Source organism: Rutilus rutilus (genome assembly GCF_951802725.1).
Source record: "Rutilus rutilus genome assembly, chromosome: 22".
Lineage (NCBI taxonomy): Eukaryota > Metazoa > Chordata > Actinopteri > Cypriniformes > Leuciscidae > Rutilus > Rutilus rutilus.
This window is the reverse complement of record NC_140227.1, coordinates 24,063,097-24,085,373: the sequence shown is the minus strand read 5'-3', so window position 1 is coordinate 24,085,373 and position 22,277 is coordinate 24,063,097. Positions and strand designations below refer to the sequence as shown.

The 22,277-nt window shown below is 35.3% G+C and overlaps 2 protein-coding genes across 3 annotated transcripts; one reads left to right on the top strand and one right to left on the bottom strand.

Moving 5' to 3' along the window:
* The first annotated feature begins 727 nt into the window (after positions 1-727).
* man2b1 (mannosidase, alpha, class 2B, member 1) lies at positions 728-11,708 on the top strand. The gene is made up of 22 exons (XM_084396012.1): positions 728-889; positions 1,428-1,530; positions 1,792-1,965; positions 2,726-2,919; positions 3,003-3,135; positions 3,694-3,839; positions 3,944-4,143; positions 4,234-4,354; positions 4,433-4,511; positions 4,594-4,703; positions 4,903-5,010; positions 5,749-5,865; positions 5,959-6,141; positions 7,120-7,217; positions 7,459-7,701; positions 7,785-7,886; positions 8,257-8,344; positions 8,573-8,653; positions 9,428-9,649; positions 9,730-9,879; positions 10,967-11,063; positions 11,142-11,708. The coding sequence occupies exons 1-22, from the start codon at positions 797-799 to the stop codon at positions 11,249-11,251; spliced, it is 2,952 nt and encodes a 983-aa protein (XP_084252138.1). The 5' UTR covers positions 728-796; the 3' UTR covers positions 11,252-11,708.
* A 41-nt stretch (positions 11,709-11,749) lies between these two features.
* trmt1 (tRNA methyltransferase 1) lies at positions 11,750-21,076 on the bottom strand. Of its 2 annotated transcripts, none has more exons than XM_084396013.1 (16): positions 20,987-21,076; positions 20,107-20,509; positions 19,801-20,020; positions 19,022-19,209; positions 17,992-18,107; positions 17,789-17,901; positions 17,543-17,691; positions 17,156-17,239; positions 16,980-17,049; positions 15,750-15,884; positions 15,536-15,621; positions 13,634-13,742; positions 13,463-13,539; positions 13,186-13,305; positions 12,972-13,086; positions 11,750-12,105 (listed from the first exon to the last, which is right to left on the bottom strand). In XM_084396013.1, the coding sequence occupies exons 2-16, from the start codon at positions 20,484-20,486 to the stop codon at positions 12,034-12,036; spliced, it is 2,034 nt and encodes a 677-aa protein (XP_084252139.1). In that variant the 5' UTR covers positions 20,487-20,509; positions 20,987-21,076; the 3' UTR covers positions 11,750-12,033. The 2 variants fall into 2 exon arrangements, with proteins under 2 accessions (XP_084252139.1, XP_084252140.1); XM_084396014.1 differs by having other exon boundaries at positions 20,894-21,071.
* Positions 21,077-22,277: the final 1,201 nt, after the last annotated feature.

Genomic DNA, 22,277 nt, shown 5'->3' with positions numbered 1-22,277 from the left:
CCAAGAAACCAGCAGTCGACAGGGATTCCCTTTCACAGTCCTGTGTTCATCAAAAGAGGCCATAGTCCAAAATGACAACATAGCTACTCCTAATCAGAGCATCTGGACAGAGCTTAGTAAACAGCTAGACAACAAGATCACTGCAAAGGCACTACACACTTTTGTTAAATTAAACAGACACAACATCTGGAATGCTTTTTAGGGTTTACTCATGAAAGTGATCATGAAACAAGTGTCTTGCTCTCTCTCCCTCGCGCATATTAATCAAAATCAATTGACACGATGGTGTCGAACAAAAAAATTAAATATGAGTGTAAAGTAAAATATATAAATGATTTAAGTAGCGTACATAATTTGTAGTTGTGAGGGAGATTCTGTTTGGCAGCAATAAAAACGCAGCCTAAACTTTGGGATGTTGTCGTTTGGGGTAGGGCGGGGCCTAATCTCACGCACACTTGTTTAGAAACTAATAAAGTAAATTATTTTCACACAATAACTACTCAAATGCTAATTCATCAAGTTTTATTTTTTATGCTGGATTGTCATAGTATGCTCTATTTCATAATAATTCATATATTATATCATATTTTATTATATTATATCATATTTTATTATATTATATTATATTATATTATAATTCCTTTAATTTTGTTAGTACTGTATTTTTGTAGATGATCTGACTAAAGACTTCTATTTAATGACTTTTATTTTGTTTATTTGTAAGCTATTGAAGCAGAAGTCACGTGACATAACAACACAAGTTCGGCTGTCATATGATAGTAGTTTCATTTTCAACATGGCTGCGCTGCACATCAGTTTTCTGCTCCTGCTGTTTCTCTGTCTTGTGTTTTCTCTACCCACGGGTCGAAACTCCATCTGCGGTTATAAGGTGAGTTTTGGCTTACTTGGTGAATTTTCTTAAGTTTTTCCTTGTAGATTCCTTAAGAGAGATTCGAGTAACGTAAATGTAAAAACTTAAGTTGCCATTGAGGGAAATATCCAAAGAATAAAAAGTACCTTGGTAGTAATTATTTTGGACATTCGTTTTTTTTGTTTTTATTTTTTTAGGACATGAAGTAACGATAATTACATGGTGTTTGGGTCATGTACCTTGAAAATACCATGGTTTGGAACATGTAACGTTACCATGCATGGTACCACCACAATACTTTTTTGTAAGGGTCGGGACTGATGTCGTGCACCAACCAATACATTTATTTTGTTTATGGACTACTTTTTTTTTTTTCGGTCTAGTTTAAAATATCAGTTGACACAGGTTTTGCAATTTTGGCAGATCAATTATGAATATAGGAGCTTTATTTCCCAGTAAAGTATAAAGGAAACGATTGTAGAATGAGGAAGTGAATATTTTATGTGAACTGTTGTTGTATCTTACCACAGTTGATGACCTTGTTGGATCTTTTCAGTCATGTCCAGCCACAAAGCCTTCCATGCTGAACGTCCACCTGGTTCCTCACACACATGATGATGTTGGTTGGCTCAAGACTGTGGATCAGTACTACTATGGAGGTGAAGTTCTGTTCACGTCAAGTGTTTTATTGTTCGCAAACATGCACTGATATGGTAGTAGATCACATTCTTCATGTGACTGTCCATATTCTGCACATGATTTGTGTGCTGCTTGTCATATGATATGGCAACGCATTGGAGTGGTAATGTTTAACCTCACACCATAATACACAATACAATTTTGTTGGTGCAAGGCTTATTCAGGCTTGCAAATAAACCACAAACCTCTGTGTTTTTATTCCAATCTTTGTAATTTTTCAGACCGAAACAACATCCAGCATGCAGGTGTTCAGTATATTCTGGACTCTGTGATAGACCAGCTACAGAAGGATCCAGCCCGACGTTTCATCTATGTAGAGACGGCCTTCTTTTACCGCTGGTGGAGGCAACAGAGCCAGAACACACGCCGAATTGTAACTCAGCTTGTCAATGAGGGTGAGGAGGGTATTTGTTTTGGGGTCAGTGACTGTGGATATTACTGAAGATAAAAAGATATATATGTATATATATGTATATATATATATATATATATATAAAAAAAAAAGAAATTAATCACACAAAAAATCTGAAGTGATGTAAAATGTACTAAAAAGTACTAGTATTTTTCACCACATATTTATAGTTATTTTCCATAATTTTTGCACAAACAATGTCTGATAAAAAAAAAACATATATATATATATATATATATTATAATTTTTATTTTTATTTTTTTATTATGCTAAAAATGTAAAGTTAACAGTATTAAAAGTACTAATACACTTTCCTTACACCCTGAATCTTTATAATTATTTTCCATATTTAAGGATGTCTGAGATGATACAAATATAAAAATAATTAAGAAAAGATTAATAAAACACATTTTTACAAAAACATTGTATATAAAGATGCAACATTTTTAAATGATGTATAAAGTACTAAAATACTTTCCTTACTTCCTGAATATTTATAATTATTTTCCATATTTAAGCATGTCTGAGATGATAAAAATAATAAAAAATAATAAAGAAAAGATTAATAAAACATATTTTTACAAAAGCATTGTTTTTAAAAACGCTAAAATGTAAAATGATGTAAAAAGTACTAAAATACTTTCCTCACAGCCTGAATCTTTTCCAAAAAAAATATTTTATTCAAAGCATAAAATATTTTCACAAATGTCATGAATTATATACATTTCTTTCTTTTTTCGTAGGTCGTCTTGAGTTCATAAACGGCGGCTGGTGCATGAGCGATGAGGCCACCACGCACTATAGCGCTGTCATAGATCAGATGACTTTGGGGCTGCGTTTCCTGAATGACACCTTCGGCGAGTGCGGGCGTCCCCGGGTGGCCTGGCACATCGACCCGTTCGGACACGCCAGAGAACATGCCTCCATCTTTGCTCAGGTAATCATAGCACATTATATGAGACTATGAACGGTTGGTGTGGTAAAGTGGTGCTGATGGCTCTTCCTTTTTTTTTTTAACAGATGGGCTATGACGGTTTCTTCTTTGGCCGTTTGGACTACCAGGACAAGGCTCGCAGGATGAAGACCAAAGAGATGGAAATGCTCTGGAGGGCCAGTGAAAGCTTGATGCCACCGCTCGCTGATCTCTTCACAGGTACTAATCTATAAAAATGCTGCTTTATACTGTCTAATAATCCAAATTCAGTTTCTTAAATTCTCCCATAGTGCATGATATAGATCTTTATATATATATATATATATATATATATATATATATATATATAATATTATTATTATTATTATTATTATTATATATATATATATATAATTATTATTTTTTTTTTTTTTTTTTTTTGCTGCTTATTGCGCTTAAACAGTCAAATACACACAAAATAATGTTGGTCTTGGTGACTATTCACTTAAACACAATCAGTTCTGTTTTAAGTGAAGGTAAACGGATATTAAAAATATCTATATGGCAGTTTTTCCCCATGGTATTGATGTCAAAATTGTGGCCAGTGAAAATGCTGAGTGGCTAGTAACTTTGAAAAACCACTAGCCACAGTGGCTGGAGAGCAAAAAAGTTAATGTCAAGGCCCTCGGCCTCGTCCTGCTCGCCACAATATATATCCTAAATAACTTCACAGTGTTGAGTATGTGGAAGTGTGAATATTAGTTCTCCTAAATGACTAGACAAGTTTAATCTCTAAAGGCGTTCTCCCAAATGGTTATAACCCTCCTGAGGGCTTCTGCTGGGACCAGTCTTGTGATGATGCTCCCATAAGAGACGACCCAGACCTTGAGGACTACAATGTGGATCAGATAGTACAGAAGTTTCTCAATGCATCCTATAAGCAGGTAAGTAAACAGCATTGCAGCAATGCTGAGTCCAGTCAATTATATGTAAAGTTCACGTGTCTGTGGTTAGCATGGATGTGCCATCAATTTTTATTATTTCCCAGGCTGCTTTTTATAAGACAAACCACATCATCATGACCATGGGTTCAGACTTCCAGTATGAGAACGCCAATCTCTGGTACAAGAACATGGATAAGCTGATCAAGTATGTAAATGCCCTGCAAGCTAAAGGGAGCATGGTGAATGTGCTTTATTCTACACCGTCCTGCTACCTGCAGGAACTCAACCTAGCCAACCTCACCTGGTTAGTGAGCATATACAGATAATACATTTACAAGAGGATATCTCTCAAATGTTCCCTGTGACATTTTCCTGTCTTGGCTGTTTATCGTAGGCCCCTGAAGACCGATGATTTTTTCCCCTATGCTGATGATGCTCATGATTTCTGGACTGGTTATTTTACCAGCCGGCCAGCACTGAAGTTATATGAGAGACAGAGCAACAGCCGACTACAGGTGAGACCCACAACCTTCCTCTCTGAAAAAAATAAAACAAATTTATTTAATCCGTAATGTCTGGTTTTGTCCTTCTAGACATGCAACCAGTTGGAGGTACTCGGCGGGCCCAAGTCCACATCGGGTCCTTTTGGTGAAGGGGACAGTGATACTATGAGTAAGTCTACATCTGTTGTAAATAAATCACTTATGTTGGCTTTAATCACTTGGTCTGTTTGAAATCTTATCCTTTTGATCAGAGAGGGCGATGGGTGTGGCCCAACATCATGATGCTGTGTCTGGGACAGAGAAACAACATGTGGCAGATGACTACGCCAGGAGACTGGCTACAGGCTGGGCACATTGTGAGGTACAAAGCTAAAATATTTCAACCTAACTAAGCATCATCCATTATTAGTGGTGCTTGCTACATATAATACAGCTTATTATGGAGAGGTGTGCTGTTAGAATTACATTTTCTACATCTGTTTCCCCACTGTCTAAATATGCGAATAAAACAACGATATTGCAAAACAAATGTTTTTGCCACTCTCCTTTTCTTGTTGTAGGTGCTGGTTTTTAATTCTCTGGCTGTTCTCAGTGGTTCTGAAGCTCTGCGTGTGTTCTGTGAGAATCTCAACATAAGTGTGTGTCCCCTCACAGAAAGCAGCCATAAGGTACGATACACAGTAGAGCTGCACGATTAAGCGTTAAAAGATCGTGATCTCGATTCAAACATCCATGCGATCTCATTTCTAAATGACAACGTGTCTATTAAGCCTTTGACAAAATCACATTGGAACATTAAAATCTGCATTTGTGCTGCCGCTGAGCCAGAGAGAGCAGTTGGCATGTATAAGTATAAAACATATTCACAGTCTTTTTTTGATATGATACACAGTATCATTATTTCTGTGTTACAGATATTTAAATTATCACAGAAGTACTGGGATAAGTTTATAGGTTGGATATTAAAACTGATGGCTATGTCAGTGATCAAAATAATCACCTTTTGATTTGAAAGTAACTTGGCACTTCAACTAATGATTATATTGATTACACTGTTTCGCCACTAGGTGGCGACGAGTGACTATTACAATTTTTTACTGGTATTTGTCATTGAATCATTCATTCAAGAGAATCATTCAAAAATGCTGATTCATTTTAAATAATTCAGATTATTTTAAATAGACTGCAGCAATTAACATTTTGTCAGAACCTCTAATAAATTACGTTATTTTGTTTAGTTGTTTTGTGCGAGCCTCGTGATCTCTGTTTGAAAGAAAAAAATTCATGATTCTCAATTTATCCAGAATCGTGCAGCTCTAATACACAGATTTTAGTAAATAAATGCATACAATAAAAAGCACATTCACTAGCTAATTCTGATCATTCTTTTTCTTAATCTCTCTCAGTTCTCTATGAATGTGTACAATCCTCTGGGCAGGACTGTAAGCTGGCCTGTTCGTTTGCCTGTCAATGGTTCAATGTACAGTGTTACTGATGCAAATGGGAAAGCAGTGGACAGTCAGGTTGGAAACTGTGTTTGCATGCATCACGAATCGTATGTGTTACATTTATGAAATGAAATCAATAATATTTCCACTCCTCTTGCTATCGGTCAGGTGGTTCCACTGTCTAAGTCCACACAGGAAGTGAGACGGAACAGGGGTTATGCTAAAGGTGAGCTGGTTTTCCAGGTTGAAGCTCCTCCTCTTGGCTACAGTACGTACGTCATTTCCATGGTTCAGGATGAGCCTCCAGCATCCATTTCCAAACCGACAGCCCCTCGCTCCATTCAGAACAAGGTAAACGGAGCAGCATAAGTGGAAACCATCCATTTAAAATCTTTACTATTATATCAATTTAAAATAAATTTCCTATTTGAATATATTTTAAATGTGACAGCAAAGCTTCATTACTCCAGTCTTCAGTGTCACATGATCCTTCAGAAATCATTCTAATATATTACTTGCGGCTCAAGAAACATTTATTATTATATCAGTGTGGAACACAGTTGTGCTGCTTAATATTTTGGTGGATATTTTCTTTTATTCTTTGATGTCACTTTTGATCAATTTAGTTAATTTGTATTAATTTCTTTCAAAAAATATTTACTGACCCCGAACTTTTGAACAATAGTATATCAAACTCAGATCAATTTTTTTTAGCATCTAATACTGTATCTTTATCTAGAACACATGTTTTGTATTTATCAACTTGTACGCCATGATAAATGACCTTACGTGAACTTGACTGGTGGTTTTCACATGCAAAGGTTAGCTAAATGAAAACAAATGTCATTAAGCATGTTTTCATAGAACCGAAAGTACAGTAAAAGATTTTTACATGACTTAAAGGTACAGTAGCAAAATATATTGAACTTTTAGAGTGAAAGAGAGGGTGTAAATAGTAATGACTGTTTCTGATGCAACAAACAAACTCAAAATCTACTAGTCAGTCCCACCAGGATTTCACACATTTATTTATTTATTTATTTATTTATTGCAAGCAAAATGACTTATTTTGTGGCGATACATTTATTGTTTTTTATCATTAGGATTCCACATTTACCCTGCAAAAAAAAAAAATGCAGAAATCTTTTTTTTGTTTTGGAGTACTAAATTCTGACACACAACTTTTACGCATGCAGGATGCTTTTTTGTTGTGTTTCACTGGCTGAATCGCAGAAAACTTGTGGGGCTGACCAGTGTTAAATTACACTAAAACTGCATCATGTTTCAATTAGCATAAATAATAAATCTATTCTTCTGTATGTGTTTTAGTTCTTAAAGGTGACATTTGATGACACCACAGGTCTGTTAAGCAGCCTGACAAACCTGGAAACGCAGCAAACCATTCGACTCAGTCAGAACTTCTACTGGTCAGTTTAGGCTGATTCAGAATCAGTCTCTCCCTACAATTAAGTATTACCTTGTTTTTTGGATATGTACCATTCTAATACTATATTATTTTTTTGAATTACCTTGTTGTACAAGGCAAGCAAATACATGGTTAATGATTCAGTACCGTACATTTTGCTTGTGAATCTGCATTGAATGTTCCCTTTCCTTGTCGTGTTTGATAGTATAAAAAAGTGAATCACCATATTTTTGTGCTTACAGGTATAATGCAAGCGCTGGGAATAACAAGGAGAGCAGGCAGCCGTCGGGGGCTTACATCTTCAGACCAAATTCATCAGACCCCTTCATCGTTAACAAGACTGCTGAAATACAGATAGTTACGGTGTCCAGCGCAGTTCAAGAGGTGACGCAGTGGTTCAGCCCGTGGGTGTCTCAGGTTGTCCGTTTGTACAAGGACCGCAGGGAACTGGAGCTGGAGTGGACCGTGGGACCCGTGCCTGTCGCGTGAGTCAACGTACACATGCATACGCACAGTTAATGAAAGTTAAGGCATTTTCTCTGAATATCAGCTCTCTTTCTCTTTACAGGGATGGTTTAGGGAAAGAAGTGATCACTCGTTTGGACACCGATATCGAGTCCTCTGGATATTTCTATACTGATTCTAATGGCAGAGAGGTTTTAGAGCGACGGTAAGGAGATTAAAGAAATGATTGAAATGGAAAACTGAAGAAAGAAAAGAGACATGACAGAAGTAGAATATCACAATTTGCTTAAATTGCTGTAGAAAGTTTATTTTAATTGCTGTGTTGTTTGTCATGTGCGCTATTGTTTAAATGTTTTGGGTCAATGAGATTTTTTTTAAATGAAATTCTCAAGGATGCATTAAATTGATCAAAAGTGACTGAAGACCTTTATAATGTTTCAAAAGATTTCTATTTAAAATAAATCCTTTTTTTTTTTTTCTATTCATTAAAGAATTCCTTTAAAAAAGTATGGTTTCTACAAGAGTATGAAGCAGCACAAGTGTAAATAATCTTAGGAGTTGTTTTGTCATTGTAGGAAAGATTATCGGCCCACTTGGGATTTGAAGCAGACAGAGCCAGTTGCCGGAAACTACTATCCAATCAACTCGCGCGCTTACATCAAGGCAAGTGTCGTGCAGCCAATCATGTCAGCTTCCTTGTTTTCTTTTGAATCCTTTAATGTAGGCTTTTTTTAATCTCATTGACATATTCTCCTTAATTTGTTGTCTTTTTATATTTCCCTGTCTTCATCCTCGCTTTCTGTTGTCACTCAGATTCTCATAAACAGCCTTGAGCTGCCCTAACATGTCAGGAAATGTAATATGTGTGTGTGTGTGTGTGTGTGTATTTAGGATGACAAGCGTCAGTTAACAGTTGTGACTGATCGCTCTCAAGGGGCCAGCAGCATCTATAACGGCTCGCTGGAAATCATGGTAAAGTAAAATGATCTTTCCTTCTCTCTGTCAAAATCTCCCTGTTCACTTTAATTTAAAAATGCTTTTCTGGCTTTAATACAGAAGGTACAGTGTATTTTTAGAAAATAAAATAAGTTAAAAATGAAAAATAAATAACCATAAATTAGTGTAATTTCAAATTAGGATTACTTTTTTTTTCATATATATTTCTCTCTCCACCTTTCATAAACTTCCAAGTAAATGTTTATAAACAAGACTTTACAAATTAATTTTATTTTAGGAAAGGTTTTAATTTAGTTTTTGTTTTGCATTATCTTTTAGTATTTTTGTTTTGATATACATGCTTTTAATTATATTTATATAAATTAAAAATTATTTATATAACTGCATATTCCTAATATAAATATATTATATTATATATATATTATAAATTATTCTTATTTTCTTGTTCTCTTTGTACGTAAAGGTCCTCCAAAATCTTCCTTTATGGCGCTATATACAATTTAAGTTTATTATTATTATTATAATTATTTATGAGATGGTCTTTTATTGCTTGTTTTCGACACTGAATAAAAAACAAAAAAGCTAACTGTGACTTTTTATCCCACAATTCAGATTTGTTTCATGCAATTGCGAGTTTACATCTCGCAATTCAGACTTTATTTCTCAGAATCCCGTAATGTAAACTTGCAACTACGAGTTATAAAGTGAGAAATAAAGTCACACTTTTCCTTTACGGAAACAAGCTTTCATAGTCTCTATATGCTAACAGCTAATCAAACTCTCTCTCAGCTGCACAGAAGACTGCTGTATGATGATTATAGGGGGGTGGGAGAGCCTCTCTCTGAACCAGGAGAGTTTTTTCAAGGTTTAGTTGCCCGAGGGCGTCTGCTGTTGACCCTCACTCCCCCAGACACGGCCGCAGATGTCCACAGACCCCTCGCACAGGGCATGGTGCTCCAACCCCTGCTCTCCTTCCAGGACGGCACACCTCCCGCCAACACTAAACTGGAGGTTTGTAGAGGATCGGTGGATGGATGAACTGAACTGGTTCCTTATTATAAGCTTGAACTATTTCATTCTCTCTCCCATAGTTCTCTGGGCTTCAGGCTGCTCTGCCCCCTGCTGTTCATCTGCTGACACTGTCTCAGTGGGATAAAGACTCAGTTCTCATTAGGCTGGAACATCAGTACGAGGCCAAAGAGAGTAAAACACACTCACAGCCCGTTACGGTCAACTTACAGGTAACAATCGAATTTTTCATCCCCAGCTACCCACTTCCAGTAAATCCAACTGTAGTTAAACACTGATTGTGTTTCATAGACAACAAACATCCAAAATAGTTCTGGTGCCGTGCAAGATGTTCTAACTATTTAAATGATCTTGTGCATTTAGCACTGCACTAAACTTGTTGACTAATCTTTTAGCTTGGGCTCTTTGATGAACTGAAAGCTTTTATCTTCAGTAATGCAATGCAAGTACATTAAAAGACATAATGCAAGCGGTGGGAATAATTAGACACATTTTTTTTCCCCCACCTACACACTTCCAGTAAATCCCGCTGTAGTCAAACACTGATTGTGTTTCACAGAGAACATGTGAAGCATGTTCATGATTTTCATTTTTAAGAATTGGCATTTCTTACAAAAAAAAAAAAAAAAACGTTCTCATTCAGTGGACCCTATAGCGGTGAACAGAAACTACAACAAATTTTGTATTCCCATTTGCCCAATTGGTCAGAAGAGAGAAATATGTCATATTTTCCATCACTGCCTGTGATGGAAAATCACAGGCAGTGATGGAGTGTTTCATGGTTTCAGAAACACTCACTAAGCAGCAATAACAAGTTTTCTGTTATTTAATGCCAAGGTAATAAAACACAAAGTATTGTCTTATAAATGTACATAAAAGAAAAGGAAAAAAAGAGTGTATGTGCATATATATATATATATATATATATATACTTTTTTTCTTTAAAAATATATATCATAAACATATATATATATATATATATATATATATATATATATATATATATATATATATAATATAAACCTTTGCTAGATTTATGATGTTCATAACTGTATGTGTCATCACAGTCGATGAAAAGCGTCCATGGAATTAATAGATTTAATGAAAAATTTTTATGTTCATATTTTTATATTTATTAATCATTTTATAAGAAGCAGTAAGGAAGTAGTGCTATACCTATTGTAAGCATAGTCAGTTCAATCTTGAGGGCCTTATAGATTCTTATAGTAATAAAATAAAACAAAAAACAGATAATTAATCATTTTAATACTGATAATGTTTCTCTTTTCATCTGTGCAGAAGCTGTTTTCTACTCTCGAGGTGCTCGGAGCGTCCGAGATGAGTCTAGGGGCAAATCAATGGAAAGATGACATGAACCGCCTGCGGTGGAACACAGGTAACAATTACTCTGGGAACAATTGTTATTTACTCTAATTATATCTGAATGCTCAATTGTTAAAATTGTATCTTTCAGAAAAGAAATCAAAGCCCCTTCCTCTCAGTGTCAGAGACCCTACACCATGGGAAGTGACACTAAACCCAATGGAGATCCGCACCTTCCTGTTACGGGTACGACAGCTGTAGAACGGACAGATCACTGTAAGAGCCAATCAGAGTGTAGAATTGCAGTATCTAAACCCTGCCTGCCACTGATTCAGAGCTGAACTACACGGCATAGGTTTGAGGAAATTTCTGTGTACTTCAGTTGCATAATCCAGGGAATAAAATTAATTTTTTTTTTTTAAATGTTCAAAGAATGCATATTCTTCAAACTGCACTGTGCCACATGTTCATAAAGATGTATATGATCTATAAGAACTCGAAGTATTAAATTCAAGTTTCTTCTGCATGAGCTGTTTTGGCCAAATCAGCATCTTGTATTTCTTCTGTGTTGAAGACACATCTCCTTAAATTCATTTGTGCAATAATTTTGATTGTATTTTTCTACTGTGCCTTTCATACAAAAATTACCTTTTTAATGAATGAACTGTGGCATAAATGTAATGACCAGAAATAAAAGTAAAAATGTTTTTAAATGATACATGATGCGTACTGCTCATGCATGAATACATTACAAAAACACACATTCACTTGATATTTATTTGCCAGGTGAAAATAAAACTATTTCCAATAATAAAATGTGTCCCACTTATTCCCTTATTCGTGGGCAAACAGGTAACTTAAACTTGCCTTGCACAAATCCAATTAACATAAAACAAGCTTTAGGTCCAAATCTGTACAGATCTTGTGAACAGAAGTGCAGACATTCAGACAGCCAAGAGAAAAGTAATTTACAAGTCATAAAGTCTCAGTCTTTAACTAGCTGTCACGGCTGTGTGATGTACATCCCGTAGTGAGAAAACCAATTAGTCCATCTTGTCCTCGTTGGTTTCTTGCTCATGTGAATAGCAGCATTTGTCTCCGTGTGTACATGTTCCCTAAAAAAGAAAGAATATCTTTTTTAGGAAAAGAGAGCTGTTTGATTTAATATGTATGAATTCTTGGTTATACGAGCGGTTTATTTTTAACTCTTGACTACTAAATCTTAAAAAGTAACTTTTTTAAATCTCACTTATACGTTAAATCTTTTATCACACATCCTGGAATAAGAGTTGGATAATTCTTGGACTTAAACAGGCCCTTTTACAATGTCTTGATTTTGTTTTTGGAGTCGACTAGAATAGGTTTTCATGCTTGAATGTTCAAAAAACACATTTTTACATTGTTGCAGCCCCTCCTTCTGAAAAACGCAATGTGCTCTGATTGATCAGCTGGATTAGTGTGTTGTGATTGGTCAACTGCTTTGAGTGCGTTTCGAAAATGTCACATCCTTTACCATAAACGCAAGTTTCAACACAAAACTAACGCAACTCAACCAGGCCTCACCTACTTTTTTTTTTTTTTTTTTTTTTTCGTATGCTTTGGGTGGGAATTGTTTAAATTAGGAATATTGTGACATGTACGTTCCAAGAAGAAAACTTAAAACTACAATCGAGATGTTTCAGGGAGACATCAGTTCAGAAACAGTGCTTACTGATATAGAGAATAACTCCCTTTGGAGTGGATTTTGTGCTTTGTAACTTTGCAGATCTTTTTCATGCTCAAACAGCAACGAAAGAAAGTTGGAAATGTAAAAAAGCATAATAGGTCCTCTTTACATTCAAAAATGAAAAAGAAAAAAAATTCACTTCTCAATTGAAATTCTCAAACACTGACCAATTTGGTAACGATACAGTAGCTAATAAAGCAACATGTTTGAATGTCTCTGAAATCCCTATCATATACTGAATTCCAGTGAACGTACCTTTCGGAACTTTTTACATGGGAGGCTCTTGAGTTGAGAAGAGTCTGTGATCGGTTTCTTTCTTTTACCCTGAAAGTGTTTTCTTTTGTCCTCCAGCTCAGATGAGATTCCTCCACTGAATACAAGAGGGGAAAAAGAGACGATTAACACTTTTAAGATCAACTGAAAGATTTTGACTATGATTTGACTAAAGAACAGTAGCAGTATGACCAACCCAGCCCTGGCACGTGCTTTGGGTCCCCAGTTGGCCTGTGGGTTCTCCTGGAAACGCGTGAGGTGACGTTTCCGTGACTGAGGGTTTGCGTCCTCTCTGATCTCAAAACAGGCCTGAAGACTTAATGAGTGAATACGAAGATTAAGGGTAGTAAAGTTGTATTTTTTATTAAGCAATTAAACTAAACTAAAAGGCACAGCAACAGATATGACAGGGATTCTAATATAAAATGTAAAATGGCCACTAGATTAATAAATGTAAGGCGTTTGATCCTTACGTTGGCTCTGTGGAGAGAATGCGGTGGGCAGGACTGGTTTCCGATAACCGCTCTCTCTTCACAGGGTTGGACTTTTCCTGAGGGATAAGCAAACAGAAACTACATTAGAAAAAAAGGCATTGTCTTAAGAACTTTTGGGGAGGATCTTATGAGTGAATGGTAATCACTCACCCAGCAGCGCATGATATCCCATAACACCCCAGCGGGAGCGTCGGTCTTCACAGCATTCTTACAGGCATGAGAAAAAGATACTCTGTACCCAGCGTACATTAGAGCTGACCTACACAATAGATAGAAAGTGAGGACACACTGCTATCTACATACAGGGCTTGACACTTTTTTGCTCTCCAGCCACTATGGCTAGTGGTTCTCCAAAGTTACAAGCCACTCAGCATTTTCACTGGCCACAATTTTGACATCAACACCATGAGTAAAAACTGCCATTTAGATATTTTTAATATTGTCTCATAATTTGGCACCCTATATTAGGCTGCTGTCACCCTTAAGATCTGACACACGGATCAATTTCACAGTTACACATGCATTTTCCTTCTCAACTGCTTACGTTTACGTGAATACTCAAGACCAGCATTTTGACATTATTGTGTGTGTATTTGACTGTTTAAGAAAAATAACTCAATTTTGCCTTTTTTCACCTTTGTTGCCATTGGCTTTTGGCTTGCTGAGTTGGGGAGGGACATTAAATTTAACATTTAATTTAATATTCAACAATATTATTGATCTGCCTGCACTGACATCATATGACAACTGAACTGCGTTGGACGATGACATCACGGTTTTCTCCAGAGCGGCTATATATATAAAGTAACTAAATTAACTTTTTTACAACAAAAACGGAACATCACTGAACTTACTTAAGCTGGACTGTGATGCTATTTTCTTCTGGAAACAAACTTTCTTGCATTATTTTCCTGTTATCTCTGTAAAAGCTGCTTTGAAACAATCTATATTGTAAAAAGCGCTATATAAATAAATGTGACTTGCCTTGACTTTATGTGCCACACTTTGGGTGTCTGTGAGCACAAAATCAGCGGAAATTAGTAAAATTACGCGCAATACCCGCAATCCCATGCCGAAATTCAAGCCCTGTAACACCAACAATATTCATCTGGAGGAAATGAAACGAGCGAGTGAGAGGAGGCGGGTTTGTTTCAAATTCCTGTCGTAGAGGTGAGAGAGCGAGAAAGTGCAGCTGGTATTTGTGTATCTACAGAAAATTTGTATTGGAACTGTTTCAGATATTTCAGTATCGAAAAATCTATATATTTTTTACACTACATTGCACTTAGTTTTTTAATTCAGATGCCATTTTAAAAGACTACAATTGAAAATGACAATTGAACCAAAGTGGCTTATAGGAGTGACTGCGTTACATGCCACTGCTGAAATCCACCTCCATTTGGCGGGTTGGTGGGTGTAAATGTCAAGCCCTGTCTACATATCTGTTACAGTGCAGTACAGTAATATATATATATTTTTTTTTTTATTAGGCTGCTGTCACTTTAAGACCTGACGCACAGATCCATTACACAGTTACACATGCGTTTTCCTTCTCCACTGCTTACGTTCACTTAAAACATTATATATACACATTATGTAACACACACACACACACACACACACACACACACATATATATATATATATATATATATATATGTAAAAAATTGAGTAAAAACAGTAATATTGTGAAATATTATTATTTAAAATAACAGTTATCTAATTTATTCCTGTGATGGATGAATTTTCAGCATCAATACTCAGTGTCACATGATCCCTCATAAATAATTCTAATATGCTGATTTGCTGCTCAAAAAACAGTTCTGCTGCTTAATATTTTGGTGGAAATTGTGATACTTTTTTCAGGATTCTTTAAAGAACAATGTTCAAAAGAACAGGATTTATTTGAAATAGACATCTTTTGTAACATTATAAAAGTGTTTACCGTAACTTTTGATAAATTAAATGCGTATTTGCTGAATAGAAGTCAATATTTCAACTTTTGAACAGTAGTATATAATACGCAGGTTGAAAATGTTGTATTGAGTTTACCTGAATTGCAGCATGGGCGGCGTGTTGCAGTGAACTGTGCTGCTCAGATGATCTAAAGCATAGTACAGAGGAACATCCTGCAGCTCCTGAAACACACATATTTCTCTCAGCACTCATTCTCTGTTCAGTGAACCAAATCTGTTATTGCCTGGAGACGTTAAAGATGTTATAATTATGTTGAAGATTATTAATACTAAGTTTAATAATGACTGACCTCAGTCACCATGCTAAGCACCCCTTCGATCCGCTTGGACGTTCTGAAGCGAGTGGGGTTCCCTGAAACGGCACCCAGAATCTTCTGAACAAATGTAATGTCATGAAGAGGCTCCGCCCAGACCGGGCCACCCAACTACAAACACAGACAGAGGAACAAAGAAATCAAAACTTCATGGTTGAAATATACTATAGCATGTCAGTTGGTTTTATACATTGATGCACCGATATCACAATTCTGGCCAATATGACAAGTTGATCTTTTTTTTTTATGTTATGGAAGATAACTGATAAATGGCTGATATTAAAATGATATACTATTTTGTCTAAATATATAAAAGAGAGAACACTAAAAACTAAAACCAATCATTTTAAACACTACAACATTATAATTTACAGCAGTATTTTCCAAACTGGCTTCGTGAGGGAACTGCAGGGGGTTTGTGAGCTGATGAAAACAAATTAATTGAATCATAAAAACGTTAAATAAATAAATAAATAATTTTGAAATAAAAATAAAACTTACTAAAAAGACAAAATATTTTATTTGTTTACCTGCATGTCTTGTGAGAATCAACCAACCTCAGAACCATCACCATGAAAATGTGTTGTTAAATTATTGCAAAATATAACTGCACACTCACTTGTAAGTTTATTTTTTCCAATGTTTCAGCAACAAACCTTCATCACCTTGATAAAGACTGATTGCCAAAACATTGGTAAAAATAAAATTGTGAGTGTGCAGTAACATTTTTCCCCTAACTTACACCTACATAGAAAGTGCATTTGCTTTAATGCTTCGTTGAAACATGAAACTTAAGATCTGAGGTGGTACTTCAAGTAAAATTTTAGGGTTACAGCTTTTTTGGGGGGAATCCCTGATGTGCAGTATGAAAAATTTATGTTAATTTTGATTCATATTAATGGAAATTAATATTAGTTCATTTTGATTTTTATAAAGATGACACATAACAGCGTTATTAAATTATTTGTGTTTTTTAAGACATATTAAACATAAAAATAGGGGAAATTAAATGTCTAATATTTGCTGATGTACATCCAATATAAACTGATACTGATATATAAAAAAATCTCTAATGTCGGCAGATAACCAACATGGTTTATACTTAGGGATGCATGATATACAAGTACGAACTAATTAACAACACATCAAAGGGATATATATATATTTTTTTTAATAAACATAAGAGGAGATATTGATGGTTCAGACCTGGTGTCTCTGCCCACAGTGTTCACAGTTAGGCCCTACAGGTGGTCCAGTGGCTGCTGAATACTTCATTCTGTAACAAACACATAAATATACACAATGATACTTCCAGTACAAAAGCACTGAGAAAAATGTGAAACGGGAGATAAAAGATCAATCCTGGAGGTAGAAATACTCACTGTTTGCCTTGGCTTGTCCTTTTCCCCATCCTCTGCAGATGGAATGCACCACAGCCGACACAGTTATACAGCAGCGCCTGCTTACTGCAAAACACACACACACACACACACCATGTTTGAATGTTTTTGAAAGAAGTCACTTATGCTTCCTAGGGCTGCAAAAGAACAGCATTTATTTGAAATAGAAATCTTCTGCAAAACTATAAATGACGTTAGTACTGTCACTTTTGATCAATTTAATGCATCCTTGCTGAATAAAAGTATTAACTTCTTTAAAATTGACCCCAAACTTTTGAACGCTAGTGTATATGCATTTTTCATGTGTAATTATTATTACTCAGCTATTTTCTCTATAGATAGACAGTCAGAGTAAACCGTGTATGTTACCTTGCGGAGTTTTTGACTACAGCCTGGCCGGTTTTGACTCTGACGAACACACGGATGTAGAAATCCACACTCACGCTCAAGAGAGGTTCAATGTAGCGCTGATACACGGCTGCTCTCTGATCTAAACTGTGCAGGATTATACGCAGGGCCTAGAACAAAAAGAGAGATAGCATGAGAAAGACATAGCTATGATGAAGTGTTGCCTTCATTCCATCCATTCATCACAACGCCAGTGAGTCCTCTTACCATCTCATGACAGTATTTGGACTTGATGGACATAGAGCCATACTTGCTGTAGCAGGTCTCCCCGCTGTTTCCAGCCATTACAGCCATGTCCGTACACGTGACGCAAAGCAACCCTGACAACAAGAGAGCGAGATTACTCATGTATATGTGCTTGATAAATTCAAAATGTGCATGTAAGAGAAAAGCTACAGCGACTGACTCACCTCCCTCGCTCACAGCCTGCACAGCCGCATCCAGAAACGGTGATGGGCTGCCATAGGGGTCGAGATCAATGACATCATAGCGTTCCTTCCTCCCTCTTGCCTCATACATCACCATACTAGAAAGATGGTGTTATACCAGGATTTGGGATAAAACAGAATCAGTGTTATTAACTAAAACTATAGAAAAAAAATCTGGTTGGTGAAATAAAGCTGCAATTAAAAATATATATTTATATAAATATTAAATTCAATATTATTATTATTATTATTAATATTAAATAAAAAAAGTTTGTTGAAGTGCTAAAATATCAAACTAAAATAAAATGTATTTAAGCTATATATAAATACATTTTTAAGATTTAACACATTACAATAAGGTTTTATTTGTTAACTACATTAGTTAACATGAACTAACAATGAACAAAATTTCTACAACACTTATTAATCTTAGTTAATGTTAATCTCAACAAATACTAATAACTTTAAGATAAAAAAAGTTTTATCCATCAACTTTAGTTAATGCACCATGAACTAACATTAACAGAAGTTAATAAATGCTGTAAGAATATATTGTTCATTTGTAGTCTGTTAATAACTGCATTAACTAAAGTCAATAAATGAAACCTTATTGTAAAGTGTTAAAAAAAACATAAAATGTACTACTAAAACGTACTTGCTAAAACTTTAACATTTAAAGAAATGTAATATAAAAATAAAAGCTTATTCAAAATATTAATAAATACTACAATAGCATTTAAATAATACTAAAATAACATCTTTAACTTTAAATAAGTGCTAAAATGAATTAAAGATATATATATATATATATATATACACACACAAAAACGTGTACAAAATAAATGTCTAAAACTGAAACTAAAAAAATAAGTTAATTTGAAATATTGATAAATACTATAACAGTATTTAAATAACACTACAATTACACTTAACAGACTAAGCCAAAACATACTTCAGCTGTCAAAAGATGTTTGTTAGTGTATAAGCAAATACGTGAATATGTAAAGAGCACCTGGCATCTCTTTGGCTGGCTTGCAGTATGTGGGACACGTTGTTGTGTTGTGCATTGCGGGCGATCAGGGCTGCGGCTTTAGCAGAGTAATCATTAGCAGTGATGCTCTTCAGGCCAGGAACCTCCAGAGCAAAACGTACTGAACGCAGGCCTGACGCTGCCAGACCCTCCAGCACACACAGACCTTGCTAGAGCAAAAGAGAGAGATAAATCACAATACATTTACTAATTGGCAGACACTTTTAGTCAAAGTGATTCACAAATGAGGAAAAAAATCCCAACGAGCGAGTCATAAGGAAACTACTGAAAAAACAAGACAGTGTGCAAACACCAGGCACGTAAGAAAATCTTACATCTAAAATTTGTTTTAAATTCTAAAACACATTTTACATACATTTTAATCATTACCTTTAGCAAAATAATTTAAATAAGAGTTGTTATTGTTAACTAAAACAAAAATTATTAATAATCCTTTTCATCAATTAAAATAAAGCTGAAATAAAATGAAATACAAATATTAGATGAAAACCTTCCCCATAAAATTAAAAATGTTGCCTTGGCATCTAACCGAAATGAAATGAGATTAAGTTAAAGTAATACAATTACTAAAACTAAAAAGAAATAGAAATAAAACAAAAACCTAATAAAATTTTCAAAATCCCATTTGAAAATAACAAAAACAAAGTCAAATTTAAAAGAAAACAAAAGCTAACTCAAAATATTAATAAATACTATAATAGTATCTATAATACTAAAATGTCACTGTAGCACACACAGACCTCACATCTTTCCCCTACAGATGCAGTGATGTATTCCTTCTCATCAGCCTCTTCTTCCTTTAGTTGCACATTTTCAGGCTGTTCTGATGCTTCCTGATCCACCGTTCCATTCTTCTCCTCCGAGAGTCGGACCACGACCCTGTCTTTCTCCCCCGGGACCAGGATCCGGACGCCCCTTTGAGCCAGCTGATCCCTGGCAAACTCTGTGATCACCGCACACCTGATTAAAGAAAGTATATGGGAAGTTTAAAAGGCGAGGTTAGAAAACAAAACATCACGAGATGTCACACCGGATGGCATACTCACGTTAAATCTCGGTTGAACTCCTGCACAGGGTTGTAGAACACCTCATTAGCACTTGGGAATAAAATGGCAGCCTTTCCTTCCCTGACAACTGTCTCCCCAGGCAAAAGCCCAGGTTCTGTAGATGAGGTCTGATTTCGTTCTGTAGAGCTGGAGGGATTCGTGTCTTCCTTTGGTACTGCTGTGGTAGTACTGTCTGCAAACGCACTGATGGTGTCCTGGGATTCTTCGGGGTCTTTCTTGCTGTCCATTGTTTTGAATTTTTTCAGGACGCAACTGCGCCTTGTTGGGAGGATCTGAAGAAAGGATGCTCTCTTCTTAGGAAATGCTAATGGCAAACCAAGACACCTATAGGATACCTGAAGTGTAGTCCTTGCTAACATCTACCAAAGAAAAACCCTGTGACCTGTCAACACAAAATTGATTTTAGTTAAAAATAATAAGTGCTTACAAACTCCCACATGCTGTGTCAACTTAATTTAAAATAATTATATATATATAAAAAAATTAAATAATAATATGCTATATATATATATATATATATATATACAGAATAGCTCCCAACTTCCCACACCTTTTGACTGATGGATTTCCATAAGTTTACCATTTTTTCAGTCAAATATTTTAAAAGCATTTTATATACATTTATATACATATACAACTCACATACAATTTCAACCTATTAAATTATATATAGACTAGACAAATGTTTCTAAACCTGGCCATCTTCACATTCACAATGCAACTAGCCAAGCTAGCATTACACAATTTATCTCGCCTTCCTACTAACCGCTAATTATCCTTCCAAAAAAAAATACTTTAGTAACGTCATAGCAAATCAGTCACGAACAAAAAATAAACCACATCGCTAAATGTACACTACCATAGACACTTGTCAACTGTTAGCTCCTGTGTTTTCAGGGAGAATTCACGTGCAGCTCACCGCTGTGTGTGAACTACGGAAGCCTTGTAGTACTAAACGCCTGACTGAGACGCCAGGCACTGCGCACGCGCACAGCAACCTATAGAAAGTACTACACTACACTGTAAAATAAGGACACCGAGGACAAAGCAGTGTCATTAAGAAACTAGTTCAACGCATTTAGGGTTTTTTCTTAATGTTTTTTTTTTTTTTTGTATATATATAATATACTACCTTTTATATATACACATAGCAGAAAGTAGAGAACGTCAGTAACAGGGTCAGAATATAATATAATATCGTATTTTATATTATATTGCTTTTTTATTGACATTCCTGACACTTTCTTAGTCTGTGCTTGTCTATGCTTTGGCAAATCTTTAAAACTGAATGCCAGTAAATGAGAAGTAAATCCACAATTAAGAAAGAAAAGTGTTCTGTACTGTTTAATAAACAGACTAATTTCTCTAATAGTACTGGGTATTTTATCTGCTCCTTAATTTTTCAGTGAATTACCATTATTATTACCGATAGTATTGTTATGCATATGGTGTATATTGATGTGAACAGTGTTTAATATAAAAAATAAATAAAAAAATGTCAAAGGTTTTTTTGTGTGGTATAATGCCCTTTTCAAAAGATGTAGAATAAGTCTCTGGTGTCCCCAGAGTGTGTATATTAAGTTTTAGCTCAAAATACGCCACAGATATTTTTATATAGCATGTTAAAATTGTCACTTTTTGAGGGTGAGCAAAAACGCACTGTTTTTGTGTCTGTCCCTTTAAATGCAAATAGTCTGATGCTCCCGGCAAAGAGGGCGGAGCTTCAACAGCTTGTGTCCTTTTACCTCACACAGACATGCACTGAAAATTTCTATTTATTTTTTCCTTTTATGTTCAAACTGGAGCCAGACATTGATGGAGAGACTCAAGAAGAATTCAACAAGACATTTCTCAATGGTTAGTTGATTAATTTATGTAGCTTATGTGTAGTTATCTTCTAGTCATTGATTAGCATATTCTTTTATGTAAATATTTATGTAAAATTTTAGGGCTAGTGATGTCACTAACCCGGGAGGAATGTCGTGTAGTCCTTGCCAGCCGTTTGTTGTAGTCCTTAAAAAGCTATTTCTTTCAAAGAAAATATCTCCATTTGCTTTGAACTTTGAGCATTGTAACTTTGCAAATGTTTATGCTCAAACAGCAACATTACACACTGACTAAAGTTAGAAAAGTGAAATCATAATCAACGA